General features: G+C 41.0%; 1 protein-coding gene across 2 annotated transcripts in view; it reads right to left on the bottom strand.

Annotated features, from left to right (window-relative positions):
* DIP2A (disco interacting protein 2 homolog A) overlaps positions 1 to 17,941 on the bottom strand; it is a 71,859-nt gene that overhangs the window by 2,914 nt on the left and 51,004 nt on the right. Inside the window, exons 19-36 of one of the 2 annotated variants that reach the window (XM_079311183.1) lie at positions 14,350 to 14,486; positions 13,796 to 13,876; positions 13,476 to 13,603; positions 12,380 to 12,494; positions 11,072 to 11,273; positions 10,836 to 10,945; positions 10,616 to 10,696; positions 9,461 to 9,584; positions 9,071 to 9,192; positions 8,652 to 8,763; positions 8,325 to 8,434; positions 8,087 to 8,217; positions 7,018 to 7,186; positions 5,710 to 5,880; positions 3,136 to 3,197; positions 2,290 to 2,347; positions 1,532 to 1,606; positions 835 to 1,009 (exon numbers count right to left, since the gene is read on the bottom strand). In XM_079311183.1, the coding sequence (XP_079167309.1) occupies positions 835 to 1,009; positions 1,532 to 1,606; positions 2,290 to 2,347; positions 3,136 to 3,197; positions 5,710 to 5,880; positions 7,018 to 7,186; positions 8,087 to 8,217; positions 8,325 to 8,434; positions 8,652 to 8,763; positions 9,071 to 9,192; positions 9,461 to 9,584; positions 10,616 to 10,696; positions 10,836 to 10,945; positions 11,072 to 11,273; positions 12,380 to 12,494; positions 13,476 to 13,603; positions 13,796 to 13,876; positions 14,350 to 14,486 (2,163 nt within the window). Of the gene's footprint in view, positions 1 to 834; positions 1,010 to 1,531; positions 1,607 to 2,289; positions 2,348 to 3,135; positions 3,198 to 5,709; positions 5,881 to 7,017; positions 7,187 to 8,086; positions 8,218 to 8,324; positions 8,435 to 8,651; positions 8,764 to 9,070; positions 9,193 to 9,460; positions 9,585 to 10,615; positions 10,697 to 10,835; positions 10,946 to 11,071; positions 11,274 to 11,423; positions 11,511 to 12,379; positions 12,495 to 13,475; positions 13,604 to 13,795; positions 13,877 to 14,349; positions 14,487 to 17,941 lie in introns of those variants that run through there. The other variant, XR_013774889.1, reaches the window with a different exon arrangement.

Here is a 17,941-nt window from a genome sequence, read left to right on the forward strand (position 1 = left end):
AAAGCTCTCCTAGACCCTCCCTGAAGGACACACTCTCCACATTCATCCTTGTAACTCTGTTCAGTTCAATTTCGCTTTTTCTTTGTTAACTATTTTATAGTCTTGCTCAGTTGTGTCACTGGAGGTGAAAATCATACTGGGAAGCTCTAGTTCATGTATACTGAGTGTTCATTCACTGCACAAAGCTTCTTAAAAACTAAAGAACAACTGACATTGTTCCATGGTGATAAAAATCTCTGTGATGTGTGATTTTTCAGAAAGCTATAAGGCACAAAAACTTGGTATTATTGTTCAGTGGCAGCAGTTGGGACACTGACACTATTCATGCAGACACTGTTTAAGTCCAATCACAAAAAACCAGCAATATACATCTGTTACTAAGTTACAAGCATTCAAACTCCTTTCCTTAAAATGTTCAGAGATTTATTTTTTTAAATATATGATAATCAAGATATATATTAGTAGATATGTATCTATTAGTAGATATATATGTATATCTGCTTTGTGTTCTGACTCAATGGAAAACAGAGCAGATAGAAGATAAACTGCTCCCCAACTTAGACATCCCGGCTTAGATCAAGAATCCCTCAAGATTAACAATTTATTTTCTATACTGGAAAGTTTCTCCTCTAGATATTTAACTTCTGAAAGACTACAAAATCACTGGTGTCTGTGTATGTCCTGAATCTGCTGAATGACAGAACATCTCCTTAATTCAGGAGTTTTCTGTGATGGAAGTCAGCAGAAGCTTGCTGGACAGCCCAGTCTCTGCTGGCCCAGCCTCCCCATGGAGCCTGACTCAAGTGCCCCTGTGGGTGCAGGGGTTCCTCTCACCTCCACTGGCATCTGTCAGCTCTGTCCTGCGCAGGAAGCCCAGGTAGCCGGTGCGAGCCCACACGGTCTGCGTGTCCCCAAAACTCAGGCGAGCAGTGAAGTGATCAGCGTGCAGGGCTTCTTCTCCATACACTGTGTAGTAACCTGTAGCATTGTGTGGGCTACTCACCCAGATCTGCAGGATAAACCAAATCAAAGCTGGAATAAACAGGGGTTATTCTGCCAGACACGCACACACACACCAGTTTCATTGAAAACATTAAGTTCTGACCAGAGAAAAGGAGTTTTACATGCACGTAATTGGGGGATGGTAAAGGCCATTAAAAAATGAATCATGCATTTGTCTTATTGGGAAGGAACACCTATTAGCTGGCAATCTTATTACACAACAAAAGATGCCTATAAAACAAAGGTTAAAGTGAGCAGCAAATGACCTACTGCAGCTGCCCAGTGATGGGAGTACATCCCTAGCTGTTCCAGCTGCTGGGCCGACACAGACCAGTGCCCTGGTCTCAGCTGGTGCTGTGCAGCCCCATGTGCAGAAATGCACAGTGCTGCTCTCTGTGGGGTTCATTTATGTGCCACACCAGGGTTATCCTGCTGTCCCACTGAGGGGAAGGAGGCATTTATCTAACAGGAGATATCCATGTATCACATCACTGCTGATCAACACAGCACAACAGTACCAAACCTTTACCTCTCCTAAATGTGAGTCTCCCAGAGGCCCCTTGGTTTCTGTGTGTGCTATGATGACCTTTACTCCCGGAAGAATCTTGAATAAGAAACAAACAGAAGAAAATGAATTAATCAAAAATGTTAATCAGAAGTCAACAGTCTGAGCTTCCCTTACTACTCATTTCTGCACTATGGATACCAGCCATCTCTGCCTACCACTGTTGTGTAATTTGTTAAATAATTTTAACTCTGAGCAGCTGTTTTGCAGCTTCAGCATTGGTTTTATACCTACAAAATGCCTTTTATATGAAGGCCTCAGATTTGTTCTGGTAGTAGCAATTTATCCCATAGCTGGCTTCACTTCAAGTCCTCAATCAACCTGTTCTCCTGGACACATTCTGATTAGCCAAGCTTGTCCCACATATTCTTTACTGAGATCCAGGTGATGCAGCTCCCCACCCACATGAGGGCCATGAGCACATAGGGAGTGCCATAATGGCTTTTAACTGAAATAATAGGTTTAGAGTAGATGTTGGGAAGAAATTCCCCCCTGTGAGGGTGGGAGGCCCTGGCACAGGTTGTACAGAGAAGCTGTGGTTGCCTCAGCCCTGGAAGTGTCCAAGGCCAGGCTGGATGGGGCTTGGAGCAACCTGGGATAGTGGAATGTGTCCCCCCAGCTATGGCAGACAGGGACTGCAATGAGATGAGCTTTAAAAGTCCCTTCCAACCCAAACCAGTCTGTGATTCTGTGAGGAGGAAGGATCCCACTCAGTCTCTTACCTTCCCAGACTCCATAAGGGGCAGACTGTGTGGAGAACCTCTCTCTACCAAACGCACCCTGAGAAAATAAGAGGACATTTAAACAAGGCTGGATGAGGTTAGGATTTATTTTTCTTTTTCTTTTTTTCCCCCCTTTTTCTCTCAGGGATTTATATCTAATCTGCTGTTTAACAGGTGACAATGACTGTACTTAAACAAGACAAGAACTGAAACAGAAGTGAAACAGATGTGATCCAGTATATCCACTGTTACTCCATCCTTAGCTGCACTGACTGAGCTGCAATGAATCACCCAGTTATTCTCATTTATTCACAACTTGCAGTTACAAGTTTCTAGCTGTCTTCAAAACTTCCCTATTAGCTTTCCCATATAACATGTTTCTTTTAATAATCTGTAACTCTGCTCTCTGGAAAGATGAGTAGCTTTTTCCAACAAAGCCTGAAGGTTGCATTCCCACCAGCATTTTAAATTCACCTTCTTTACTGGATTCTCCTGGACCTCTACTTGTCACAACGAGTCATGGCAGAACATCAGTAGGAATTACAAACAGCAAAGAGCAAGCAGATTGAGTGGCATTAACTGACACAGTGCAGCCTAGGGAAGGCTGAGGGAACAGAGTTGTTTTGACTTGAAGGGGAAAAAAAAGACTAAGGGAGAGTCTAACTGTGCTACTTCCACTACCTAAAGGATTTATAGAGAGCAGATTTCCTGGAATTGCACAGCACAGGGATATAATATGGCAGGGAGTCAGTTGGCTGCTGCCAAGGATGTTTCAACAAACCACTGCAATGAGGCTGAAAGTTTCTTCTCCACATTGAAGAGTGAGTGCTTTAACACAGACTGTACCTGTCATGTCGAAGTGCTCTCATATCTACATAGACTGTTGTTGGATCTGGTCCTGCTGTTCCCTAAGAGTAAGGAGGAAGAAACAAATTCAACAGAAGCCACAACACCCTGCTTTCATTCTTACAGACACAAAAATTCACTAATTTCTCTCCCTTTTTTACTGACACTTTCAAAGTACTTCCCTAATGAAAAAGAAATAAAGCAGCCCCCCTTTCTACAGTGAGTACTATAGAGCATTTGCTTTTTATGGAATTAGTCAATGAATGCACAAGTGAAGTATGTAGTACAGATAAGTCTAAGTTTGCAAAATTTTTAAATTTAGAATTCAGCTTGTAGGATTTTATTTGAGTAAGCACCTGCTTTAAACCCCACATAGCCAGTGCAAAAGGATGTAAGCACAAACCTATGTGGGCCTAGTCCCTAACACTGCAGAACCAGATGGATTTTAGGACGTGACAAGCACACATGCATCACTATACCTGTTCAGCCAGCTTGCCCAGCCTGTTTGGCTGACAGCAGGACCACAAACAGAAGTAACAGAGGCCATCAAAGTGTGGGAAACAGAGAGAAAGGGGAAAAAAAGAAAATACAAACAAAGAGGCACTGGAAACATAAGATACACACAGTAAGACAGAAAACAAAACTTATAGTTTTAGAATGAAGAAAATTTCCATTTCAGGTTATTTAAGAGCTTGGCACTTTAAGGTAGTTCTTTTGGAAACATGCAAGTCTCACATAATGAACAAAAGAGGGCTACAGCAACTCATACACTGCTTTATAATAAATCCCTTCCCCCTCTCTAAAACTGCAGATTCAGAAACACCTTCTCAGTGAACCAGTTCAGCAGGGCTGGAAGATGTGCATTTATCTCTGCCTGCTAATTTGTACCAAAAGTTTGGTCATTCATTTACTTTCATTTAAATCCAATTAAAAAAATCTATCAGAGGTATGACTTTGGAAGAATGGGAGAAAAGGGGTAGAAAACTCCTCCCACTAAAAAGGGGCTCAAGCATGGAAAACAGAGATGAAAAAGGCGAAATGAAGGAGAAAGCATAACTGCCCAGCAGTCCTGTATTCCTTACTGGGAGTTTTTGAGTATTTTTATGTTGCCATTCAGTATTCTGCAGAAAAACTGTTTCCCACCCCTTTATCCCAAGCTGGCTTTTGAAATTTTTATTCACACAGGCAATTTGGAAAGCTATTCTTTCAGACTTGGCAGCTGAAATGTTCAATTCAATGAATTAAAAATCTTAATTTGCAGTCATTTTGATTTCATGTGTATCCTTCCTGTTTTTCCACCTACTGATTCATAAAATCACACTGATCTTATTTCTTTATAACCATTTAGCTTGGTCTTGTTAAAATCCTTTTTCATTTAATTGTGAGAGAAACTATAGTAACTAAGGAAGTAATTGTGAATGGCAACATATTTAAGTAACTCATGTTCCAGAATATCTCTCTTGTAGGAAACCTAGAACATTGCAATACATGCTGAGACCTAAAAAGGCTTTTCTTCCTCTAGTGGGCACCAGGAAGAAAAGAAAAAAGGAAAAACTATGTTTTGCAGAAGTACAGTAGCAATTTTCATAGAATTCTATTTTATTAACTGTGATCCATACCAACAAAATTGGAAATTAAATTTACAGTTACACATACTTAATCCATGTGCCCCCTAAGATATTCCCCACATACAAAGCTGCACACTGACTCATCTGAAACCTGAGCACTTTATTTACTAACTTGAGCATCCTCCAAACTCCAGTGTGCTTTTCCATTTCCTAGTCTATGCTTACTTAATACCTGATTTTTTAGGTAAGTTTTGGAATATATATATATACACACACATATACATATATATATAATGTATGTATTTTTTAATCTCCTGACTGGTAAAGAAATACCTCATTATGAAAAGTTAGACTTCATCTGGTTAAATTACCCATAAAACATTATTAGCAGCTGAATACTAAACTATCAAAGGTGATTCTGGCATGTTATCTCCAGACTGTGAAGCATGGCTGGGTACTTTATGGATGTGACTTCCCTCTCAAAGCTTTCAATTTCACACTTTAAACTTAAAAAAAAGTCCAGCTTTCACACAAGATGGGACAAAAATATTTGCATGTTGCTAATACTCATTTGAGATATTTAAAAATAAAAAAATCTGCCAACTGTATCAATTTCCCTGGGTCTTACTTGTAAAATTCTGTCTTCCGTTTAACTCCACATTATACAAAACAACACAAAATCTGTATCACACAAAAGCTGAAACAGCACTGCTTGTAACATGGGATATTTATGAACAGGAAGCTGCTTATTAAATGCTTCTCCTGCATAGTAGGAAGAAACAAGTTTCTTAGAATTGACCTTCTGGATTAGAAAAGCAAATCAATTGGTCAATGAGTACAGAAAAGTGAAATTATCTTAATCAACATCATATTAAACATCTTAATAAAAAGCTTATTTTAACTTGGTGATGAAGCAAGCAGGCAGTGGAGCTCTAGCTCATGAGAAAAAGAAATCCATTCAGCTGAACATGGTTTTCTACCAAGCTCCCAAGCAGTTTAATCTCACCTGTAAGCAAATTGCTACATTGACCCTGCAGCCAAAGGTGGTGCTCACAGCACGAGCAGAGAGGCCCAGGTCTTTGAACAGCTTGGAGAAAGACTGGGTGAGGGTGATCCTGGGTCTCTCCTCTGCCACCACCATGCAGGTGCGCACGCAGGACAGGTTCACCCCCTTCATCTGGAGGGCAGGGGGAGAGAACAAGCACTGTCACTTCCAAGGCAGCAGGTCTAGAAAGAACCCTTTCATTTGTGCAACAGAACGGCTTTAAAAGCACTAGAGTAAGACATGAACAGGATTAACACTACAGGCATCATGGAGCTGCAACACACTCAGCATTTTGGGCTGGAAAACTCTCAAAATGTCATTTTGTCACAGGGCTGGGCTTGCCAGAGACCTGCTAGCTCCCAGTTTAGGTGTGTCCCAGACATCATCAGCTCCTCTCAACGTGAATGTGAATCTGGAGCAATTGGCTGTGGGCCAGCATTCCCTTTGGTGAGGTCCAGTGGAGCAGAGAGACAAGTTTTATTGTCTCTATTGAGAGCACACAATACAACCAATTTTTTTTGTGAAGGAGCTGCCACACATTCCCAGTGGAATTTCTGAGCAGCTGAGCTACTACAGCTGTGGGAATGGTCTTTCCTCTTTAAGGAAATTAAATCTGAGTTGAGAGATTTCCCTCAAAAATAAATAGATGTACTAGTGTGTAATTTATATGGTTAGGAATCAGAGAATTATATGCTTTGAGTGGGAAAGAAAGGACTTTAAAGCTCATCTCATTTTAACCCCTCTGCATGGGCAGGAACACCTTCCTCTAGATCAGGCTGCTCCAAACCCCATCCAACCTAGCCTGGAACACTTCCAGGACTGGGGAAGATTACATCCACTTTAGAACTCAACACTTATGGAATCAAGTGATGTCTGAAAGTAAGTGAGACTTGCTGAGTTTTGGGGGCTTTTTCTTTGGCTGTTTTGGTGAGGTCTTTTGTGTTTGGTGGGGCTTTAGGATTTTTCCTTCTGCTGCTGTATGTTTTATCTGGGATTTTTTTTTGTTTGGTGTTGGCTTTTTTTCTTGTCTCAGACACAAACAAGTTCATAGGCTTGCTGTGTATTTTGCCCAAAATCTCCAACACATCCAGCAGCACAGAGGTTGCACAAACAACTAAAACTGAAAATATAATTTCCTCCACCGAGAAACACAGAAGTTGAATCTTCCAGCAGGAACACTTAAAACCTCATCTCCTCCAAGCCAAATGAAGTTTTTAGAAAGACACACATTTGTTTATGTCAGTATGTGGAAAAATGCAGCCCACTCACCCGGAGAGCATCAGTCTGTGTCCCAAGGCCTTTGGTGCATATCTCCATGACAGAGTAGGAGCAGAAGGTGACACGCACCTTGTACTGGCTGACAGCAGACAGCCACAGAGACACGTTGCTCTCCAGCTCCAGGGGAGGCACCAGGATGGACTGGTGACCTGAATATATACTGGGGACAGGAAGCAATAGGAATATGGAAATTCAATTAATTAATGCATATGGGCATGTTTTAAAAGGCAAAAAAAAGATTGCAGCTTTGTGAGATGTGATGCCCTAGAGTAGGTATCTGGTTAAATCAAGTCAAGACTCACTCATTTTAAGTGCTTCCTTTAAGAGTATTTCTTACTGCATACCAATCTTGCAGTGAACACCTTAAAGGTCTTGTCAAAACATATGGTTTAATCTCAAAAGACTTTAAAAGGATTTACTTAATCAATGTGAAACAGACAGTGGAGCCCTTTTTTTTTTCTTCCTTGAATTTGGTATTCAATTAATTCTACTTGCAAACCTGAAGTTACTCAAGTAACTAACTGACTTAAACGGATTTTCTTAGCACAAAAGGAGTCTTCTGAACTACTGATAAAAAGGTTACTTTGGGTTTCTTTGACAGTTTCTATTAGTGGCACCACATATTAGTGGCTATCTTCTTTTTTCTTCTACCTTCACTCAGAGTCAGGATTGAAACTCAAGAGATGGATTTTCTTGTTTGGACTTGATTGTTTATTAAATCTTATATATAGTACAGAGAGTTCTTCAGTACTTCTGACAAGCCAAAAGTGAGAAAATGGATGTGTATTTACCTAGTTACAAGGTTTTTTAAAATAAGTATCTAATTAAAAGCTAACATCCATATTATTTGTACTTTTGACCCAATAACCAAACACCTGTGACCTGCACTGTGGTATTTTCTATCCAACCATAAACTACTACCTGAAATCACAAAGAAGAAGGAACAAGAGACAACGGCCAAGAACATCCACCTTGTCCCATACTTATTACAATAATCTAAAACCCCAAATTCCAAACCCTTCACCATGTGATATGACACACTTCTATTCAAAGTACACACCTGCACAAGCACCAGAGTGCAAAGCCCAAGCCACAGTAGGGGTCCAGGCAGATGGCAATCTGTCGGGATGGGTACAGCTCACACTGGAGCTTTATTGAGCGACATAAGGCACTTGTAGCTGCGTGTGACATCTGCAAGAGGAAAACAGGACCTCAGGGACCTTCTCCTAGAAAAAGGCTTTTACATATTTCTTTATACACATAAAGGAATAAAGCATGATTATCTCTTGTTACTGTACCTTTACTCCTGCTAATATACCAGTAGTAGACACACTGAAGTCCAAGTATGCCAACATATCTGGAGACGTGGGTCTGAAAACATTAGCCAGCTTCTTTTTAGGCATATCATCTATTTAAAACATATAAGTAGAGGAGAGTACCATATTATTTTGGGAAACAGGCACAGGACAAAAAATGCATCTTTACAGCATTATCATCAGATCCTCCCCAGAGCTTCTGGACAGCTATTTTAATGCAATGTACAACACACCCACTCAATCAAGCAGTTGTGGTGTAGCAAAATAAATATATGACTCTTCAAACCATTTCCATTTTTACTACTATACCTGTATCCAAAATAGTGGGCCATGTTTTAATATCTACAGCTGCTGCAGCCTCCTTGGATCTGAGCAGTTTCATTATAGCTTGGGTGGTCAATATACACGCAGACTTACTGACCTGCAAAAGGCAAAGCATTAAGACCATTGGTAAAACCAGGGAGTGCATGATCAAAGTCATGCCCTATGCATCCACATAAGATAACCAGTGAGATGAAGAAAATAATAGGAAACAAAGCAAAATAAATCATGACAAAAAAGACCACTCGAAATAAGTTTCTGAAGAAGTTATTACTGACTCACCCACAGCACAGTGAATATTTATTTTCAAGCTTATTTTACACTGACTGTGGCAAAGCAATGCATCAGGCTGCATCAACCATTCAGCACTCCCCAAAAGCACCAGGACAGGAATGTCTCATACCTACCTCTACAATCATTTTGACAGTGGGCAGAGTGGTAGCAAGGTTCTGTGGATGAGGTGGGCGGACAGTGATGGGAACACAGCCAGCGTACAAACAGCCGTAGAAAGTTGCTATCAAATCTACTCCTGGAAAAGATATTTGTGAAATTAAAGCCATTTTTATCAGATCAACAGAATGAACTCATTCACCAAGATCAAAATACACACTGATTTATGTTATTAAGATGCAAAGATTTGTCACAGCTGTCTCTTCAAAGCCACACCCAGTTTAAAATGTTTTGCATTTAACAACTATCAAAAATTATATTTTTTTTCAATTTCCAATCCAATTAATGGACAGAAATACTTTTCTTGTGCTGTGTGATTGTGGTTTTTGCTGTCTGTGTTGCTTTACCTGGAGGGTAAACCAGGGCCACGTGGTCACCAACGTTCAGCCGCCCCTTCTCCATCAGCGCCACTGCCACTCTCTCTGCCCTCTTGTGCAGCTGGATGCACGAGGCAGTGCTGGCTACAGTACCCTGCACAGGACACAAGTGACAGCACAAACCTTGAAAGGAGCAGCAGCAGCTCAGTGCCTTGGATATTGACATGGAAAACCAAAAGGGTTTCTCCTGCAGGTATGTGAACGCACTAACACAGAACATGGTGGCTAATTAGTCCCCAGCTATTTAAGATAGGTGTTCACCAACAGGTAATTTCTTTGTGCCCAAGTTTTGTGTTTCCTTCTACAGAGTCTCCATGTCAAGGGTAAAACTTGCCTGAACAAAGTGACCTGGTAAAGAGTTGCTTCATCCTAGAAAATTCCCTCAAAATCTTCTTTACTCTGAGAGAATAAACCAATTTAACAATAACAATGTTGCAACAATTTCTTTCGCTAAAGCACAGTCTCAAAAGAAAAGTTAGAAAGTTTGAACAATGTCCTAAACTCTTTTGCCCTTCTGAATGAGACATACAAATCCTTCACTTTCCAAGGACTGCTGCTGTACTTTCTGGTGGACTCCTGTCTATAGTACAGCACAGCACAAGGCAGATCCAGTTTGTCCCTGGGCTGTTAGTGTCACTCTAGTGCCATCCTTTTTGAGGGCAGAGCCTAGCCCAGGGCAAGCCATCAGTATCCCCTGCAGGATGTGACAGTGCTCCTGCAAAATTTGAGTGCAAAGCTGTCCCAAAGGCTCTCTACTTAGGCTCTGCATCTTCTAATCAGGAAATCCTCCATTTCTGACTTACAGTTAACCTTGTGCTCAGCAATGAGGACAGAATCATGGCTTCCATTAATATGACAAAAGTAGTGCTCTGGCAGGAAATGCAATTACTGCAATGTTTTAAGCTAGGCAGAATGCATACTGAAATTCCAGATGTGGAATAAAAACATACAACACAAAATTCCAGAAGTGGAAACATGTATGCTTACTGTCCAGCAGTTTCTGTCTGCTTCATTAAAATAATCTGCAGCATTTCAGGAAAAGACTTCTAGAAGGAATTTTCTTAGAATCTAAATAATCTCTTGTTTTGGTCTCAATCTCCAAGTATGACCTAAAGTGCATCTTACCTTGGAATTCAACAGAAGGAAGAGTGGATGATCTGGAGTTGTCTGAGCTCGCCACTGAAGAACATCTGCTAAATACAGAAACTGAAAGGGAAGAAAAAGGAGACACTCAAATTCACTCCAACTGCCTCAGGTTTGTTTACAGCAGAATATCACATCTGGTCTTCTTTTACTCTGAATAAGCTAATTCAAATATTTAAAAATACCAGGACCCCAGTGTCACCTTTCTTGCCTGGTCATTGTCCTCCAGCTGGCTAACATCTCTCCCCGAGGCTTGTGCAATCCTCTTGCCAGCTACAAGATTTCCTACAATCATTGATGCAGGACCAACATCTGTATTTTGAAAAGAACAGTGCAAAATGAGGCAAAACCAACCAAAGGAACAAGCAAGAGTTCAGTCTGCAAGTGCTCCATGTAACAGAGGTGTGGCAGAGCTAGCACATGCTCTGCTTTCCTCACCTGGCTGTTTCTGTCGAGGCTTGGGCAGGTTGGTAACACAGGTGTGGGGACACATCAGGACATTGCAGGGATGCAGAGCGCCCTCCAAAAAGCGCTGCTTCGTTTCTGAAATATGAATTCCTCCCAGGGGAGCCTTTGGCAAAGTGTTGGCTGGCACCAAGGCAAGGCAGTACACACCTACTTGGTGAATGCTATCAATTGCCTTCACAGAAATTAAAAACAAACAAACAAACATTCCACATTATCAACTGGGATGCAGCTAGAGCAAGAATTTGAATTCAATTCATTTATAACATTTAAAATTTTTACTTGCACCACAATTTGCAAATAAAGGGTCCAATTCTGCACTCACTGAACTCATAGAAGCTGTGCCATGACTTCAATGGGAGCAGGAGCAGACCCAGGACTTTGCTTGTGCCCTCTATCAAGGGGATGCCACCTGCACATCAGGGATTAGGAAAGTCTCTTAAAAGTGGGCAAAAAGTGCAGAGATTTTCAAAAGCCAAAGTTATATCACAGCAAATTTAGCATGTATGGCACAGTCACAAAAGCACAGTAGAACATAAAACTCACAAAATTTAGGAGGGAAGCATCTTTGCTGCCTAAATCTTAAGTGTGTCTTTTAGCTATGACACTTCTAAAAATAAACAAAAATATTTTCTTCCAATACCAGAGATACTTTCCAAAAAGATAAGAAAGTTGAAATTTGACAGAAACCATACTGTTAAGAGCAAACTTCCTTTAAGTTGCTCTCTGGATCTTCCCTTCAGTTTTCCCCAGAGTTTTCCATAATTGACCTCTCCATTTGCACTTCCTGACAACTGATTAATTCTAAAATCTGCAAATGCAGTTCCCCTTCCTCCTGCCCTTCATCCCAAAGAAAAAAGCATTAAAATATTAAGGGAAAAAGTTTTCAATACTTCTTGTTGCTGACCTAGAATAGTTGTTAGTGATAAAAAGCTTTTGAAGCTGTTCTGATACTTGGCAGTATACTTTTGAATATTTGCAGAGATAGCTCTCAGTATGAAAATAGAAGAGACACGTAGTATTAACCCAAACAAAACTCATCACCCTTCGGGCTTTGAAAATTTTAGTAGTAGGAAGTTAAAAAAAATTCTGAAAAAGAGTCTTACTTTTTACAGAATTCTGTAAATTCTTAACCCTGAAAAAATTATCCTTATTACAGCTCTTGTGGTTACACTGATAGGTTTTGCTTATGGGGAAAAAAAAAATTAAAAAAAGCTCTGATATTCTTATGTGATGCATCAGCCTTATTCACCTGGAAAGAGAAAAGGACAGAGTGAGTACCTGTAGAACCCTGCTCATCCACTGAAAACTATCCTCCTCTGAGGCGTCAGGGCGCTGCTCTGCCACAAGCACTATCCGATCATCGTGCAAAACAGGCACAGAAAACACTGCTATCCTAAAACACAAAGCACAGGGGAGTGACAGGATGCAACACAGGGTGACCAGAGCAGGGCTTACACCACATGGCAATGGCTGCAGCCTCTCATGGCACTGTTTCACACACACAAGAATTATTCACACCAGATCATCACAAAATCACAGGGAAATTTACAACACATGTGGGTTCCTGTAATTGATTTCTGCTGGGGTTCAGGTGGATTTGCAGTCACCCATGTAGCATGTGTCTGATAGACAAGTTTCATACATGTAGGGGTTGTGCAAACAGGATAAAACTCCATCATGCACACTAGACTTGCAGCCTCTACATACAATGTCCCTTCTGGAAGACAAGTATGCCAACCATGCCAAATTACTGATCACCAGATGCTTGCACTGAAAAAGACTTAACTCCCATTGGGGAATTACCTTAGTTTTAGGCTTGCCTCTTCTAGGATAAAATATTAATAATGCCTCAGCCTGGACTGGTCCCAGTCTGAACCCTGAAACTCCACTTATCACTGATCTCCATCTGGACATTGAGCCATGGACCACTGGTGAACACTCAAGTTGGTGATACAACACATTATCTTTGAGAGTCCTTCAGCAGCCTAGTTTGTTCCTTAGAACAGGCTGCACAGTTCCTCCCTCAGCCACACAAAAGGCTCAGGGGACACAAGTGTTTTATATCCAGCATATGAGCTTCTTTTGAGTGTCTTAAGAAGCTTTTAAGTTTTAAACAGACACTTTAAGATCTGCCTTTGTATTGTGTAAAAGTAATTTAAAATCTCTTATGCATGAAGCAAGGTGTCAACATCTGTCTTTCAAGTTAGCAAGAACAACCGAATTCACAACCTAGTGCCAACTTTCCTACAAAACACACATGAAAAAGTTCACATGCATTGCTCCTATGTATGCTGTGTCACTAGATGACCATCTGTGGGTTAAAAAAGGACCAACAAAGCCCAACCAGCAGAGCTGAAGTTTTTAATAAACTCACCTTCCCCGATAGACAAACTTCATGGGTTCAACTGCCAGTGCTGTGGCTACCACATCATCTGCATTGTGCCTGCGGCCACTGACTGTCATCAATCCATCCAATTTTCCTACCACAAACACCAAGTAGTCCTGAAAAAAAGGAAGGGTTAGAAATAGAGCAGAAAAACCTCCTCACTACTGGCAATACATGCCTGACTCAAGCCAACACTCTTGAGGAGTCAGTGCCCTCTATAGGGCACAAAATGCTGCTGAATTCAGGAGCATCACTTCAGAGTTGGGAGTCAGGACAAAGTAGGGTCCTGAGGGCTTGTTCACACTTACAGGACCCACAAAGCCAAGCAATCCTGTCCTTGTGAAGGGCTGGTCTGATACAGGTATGCCAGCTGCTGTCACTGGGATGGCCTGGAAGAACACAGAAGGATTCAGACACTCACTGGACTGATAAGGATTTTCATTCCTTTACTGCCAGAATACATGAAATAGGGTACCACTGCAAAGAAAAATATGGGCAGAAAGATTGAAATGCCTTCTGGTAGCTACACATAAGACAACTGTGTTAATTCAGAGCTAAGATAAATTTAAATGCTCACACAGGCACTGCACTGGACTGGAATACAAAAGTAGCTGGCTGACTACAGATGTCACTTGGTATTTTTGGTTGTAAGAGACAGAATGTCTTGTTATAATTCTATGAATGAAGCTAAGTGTATCTGGCCAGGGCTTTTTTCTAACTGACTTAAAAAACAAAGCAAACCAAACAATACAACACACACAAACACACACACACACACACACACAAAAGACCTTTAAGGAATAAATAAGTCTATTTGCAAGAAGAAATACTAGAAATATAAAAATTACAAAGAAATCCAAACCTCAAATACATTCTTGGTGATTCCAAGCAGGCCAAAATATGCTGTCCCAGTTGCTCCTGAATTCACACATATTTCTCCAACCTCATCAGCTTTACACAGATAAGGAGTCCCATCCACCTTTACAACACACATGCTGGCTGCACAGAGGAAGAACACAATCACAGTGTTAGTCTGCTCCAGCAGCTGACACACCTGGTGCTCTGCCACTGAGAGATAAAGATTTTAGTATCAATTATTCATCAGCTACAGCAAAAACACAGCATGTAAGAGAGCTCACTCTAGCTTCTTGACAGCCTGTGCAATCTGTTCTCCAAGATTAAGTTCACAAATGCAATGTTTTATTCTTACAGTGCTACACAGCCTCCACATCAGCTGCAGCTGAATCCAAGGTACAGTGGACTAAGGCAGTTAAGGACTCAAGACCAAGAAAGAAATCAATAAATCTACCCAGGTCAATACAAAATAAATATGGCAAAGCCAACTCTGCTGCTTGCATGAACCAAGGACTGCTGGTAAAATAGATTTGTGAGTACATTTTCAAACCTTAGAGAAGTCTTCCAATTGCCAGCATCCTAGGTCTGAACAGGTGATACAATCATTCATCCTACCAATAGATCAACTTCTAAATTATTTTGGTTTCATAAAAATTACCTATCAGAACTAGCAGTTACTAGCAATTGTTTGGAACCATGCAACGATAATCTTGGGTGGCCAAGTAAAGAGATGCTACTCAAATTCTTGTGCAGTTTCTGGATATTGTATGTGTCAACTAGATGTCTGGAACTAAAATCTACACCATGAACTATCAGTCATGCTAAACCCCACATTTTGCAATTTAGGAGTTAAAAACAAAACTCAGTGGTAAATTGGAACTGATGAAATAGTTTATTACTACAGGAAAGAACTTGAGCCAATATCAGAACTCAGTATGTAACACTTAAACAATGATGCAAAGAAAAGTGTTAATAACTGGAGAAACCACAGTTTGTGGGCATTAATAAATGTACAGCCCTCACTGCATTCACAAACATGGAAAAAAACCAACGGATCAGCCTGCAGTCCCTAAATGATGCTCCATTCATCAAGTCAAAGGACAATCCTATCACCCTGATCAAGTAAAAGAAAAAATACTTACCAGTAACCAATGTATGATACAGGTAGTCTACAGGTACATTCTAACAGCAGGCACAGTTCTGTCCTGCCAGGTTATACTGCAAGGCTGCCCTGCTGCAGTATCTGTGGAGCCTCTACTCTTGCTTCTCCTCCTTTTCCTGCTTCATGTGTGACATACAAGAGAGTGCATCTACCACCATTTCAGTCTCTCTCAACAGCATTGCATCTGAAAAAGAATTAAAGAGAAGGGAAAAGCAGATGGGATAGGAATGTACATGTGGACTGCACGTCATGAAGAACACAGATTCCTGCTAAGAAAGCTTGCTTTCTTCAAATGAGTCCACATGTACATTCTGACAGATGGTGGCTTGCAGCAGTCAAACCTGCCAAGGGGTATCCTGGCAGGGGATGAGAGTCCTGCTGCTCAAAGGACAATGCTGATGCCCTACCAAAGATTGGATTCAGCTCTGGATGTTTCAAGACTAGCACAGCAGGAATCCAAGAAGAATGCCAGGGGCCTGCACAGCAGAAGGCTGTGACCAAAGGTACTGATGAGGGTCAGAAGTGCTCTCTTGTTCCCTTTCCAGCATTTCATAGTGGATCCATATACAATGGCTACCTATGCATTACATTCTTTAGTAAGAACTTCTCTTCTAGAAGCTTGAAGCCTTAGGAAAAATATTGACATGCCAGGATAAAATGCCTCTAGAATCACTGTGGAATTTCCAGGGTTTCCAGAGAAACCTCATCCTTGAGAAAAACAGCATATGGAGACATAAAATGCAGACCTGAATCTCTTTCTGCTCCTCTGAAAGGGCAGTAGGCATAAAACAAGCCAAATTCCTGGACAAGGATGAACATAAATCTAGACTCTAGAAGTGATCATTAGCATCCAAAGTGTGACATTTAAATTGGAAGAAAACATCCCATTCCAAGCATGCACTGGCACAGGTCTTCAAGAGAAGTTTTTCTGCAGTGGCTGTTGTGCCACTGTGTGGCAGACTGAAGGACACAGAACAGATGAATGTGATAAATTCTAAGGGCTGAGTGGAAAAGAGGTGATGTTAACCCACAATCTAAGGAAGAAATGGAAAGTTTCACCAAGTTGTTGTGTAACAACTCTTTACAGTGATGTAAAGGAACCAGATCCCTCTGCAGTGAAGATGTGTTGTGATAACTACCAGAACCTAGACAAATGTTTGCTCAGACATGGACAGAGGAAACAATGAAATAAAGACATCCATAGGCTGGAGACAGTGTGAGCATCCCAACATTTAGGAAACTGGAACCATCTCCCTAAACTTCTAGAGAAGATACTGAATGCAGTCACAATCCAGAACATGATTCATTGCAGAAGATCATCTTGCAGAAACCCAAGACCTGGTACCAAACTGAAGTCTTCTGCTTTAGTGTAAGAAAGCAGCTGCAGGAGTAGCACTGTTTCTAGGAACCTACAATCCCTTTGATTAGATATAGAGGCTACAGAGATTTAGAACTTTTGGATTCAAGTGTTAGCTCTTTTCAAAGAATGATCCTGGTAAAAGAATGGAAAGGATTAGTTGGGAAGCAGAAGGGAGACAAACTTAACTGCAGTTAACATATTCACTAAGCAACATATGCAGGCTCAAACTTAAGGTATAATATCCTTCCAAGATGACAAATAACACAACAATCACATTTCAGCTGACGTGAAAGTTGGAGGCTGAGCATGGGCAGAAGAAAAGAGGTTTAGCACTCTCCCTACCATCTTTACCAGTTCAATTTTAAAAAATGAAGTGAATATTGTGAGGAGCCAAATTTAGCAATGCCAGTCCCAGACAGAAATTATGCAAAATAGCCCAAGGTGGTCAACATTCCTTCAGGACAGGATTCCATGGGAATGCATACCAGATTTTCTCTTAAGAATTCCCATGCTATCTTTGAGGGGAAGATTTCTCTGTGGATGCTGGCTCTTCCCTTGAGGGTCTTCTGATGGGTATTCATGGTAGATAATGAATTAAAAGGAATGTGGCATCACTGGATTAAACAGCAGTGACACATGACACGACCCTTGTGCTGGTGCTGTTGAGTAAGACCCCCTGAGCAGATGGGGTCAGCATCTCAGAAAAAAAGCAAGATCTGAAGAAAAGGAGGGTGCAAGTGGACATTTTATCTGTGACCTTTTAACCAGGTAGTTCCAGAATAAAGCATGCCAGAGATCTTCGCATGTAATCAGATCAAAACCATTTGGCTTGACCATTTCCAAATGAAATTTAGGAACGTGAGCTCCTGTGTCACAAAGTTTTTGAAAGGCAAGAGTAGACTTTCAAGTTCAGTGGGGATCAGAAGATGGAGAAAAGCCTTCAGAACAAAATACAAAACCAAAAGCAAATCAAGAGCAAGACTCATCACTCAGCAGAGGGGCAAAGAACAGGTGGTGGTATGTTCTCTCCTGTATGCCAAACATCAAGCCAGAATGGACAAGGGCACAACCCTCCAT

This window comes from Erithacus rubecula (assembly GCF_903797595.1).
Source record: "Erithacus rubecula genome assembly, chromosome: 8".
In the NCBI taxonomy this organism is placed as follows: domain Eukaryota; kingdom Metazoa; phylum Chordata; class Aves; order Passeriformes; family Muscicapidae; genus Erithacus; species Erithacus rubecula.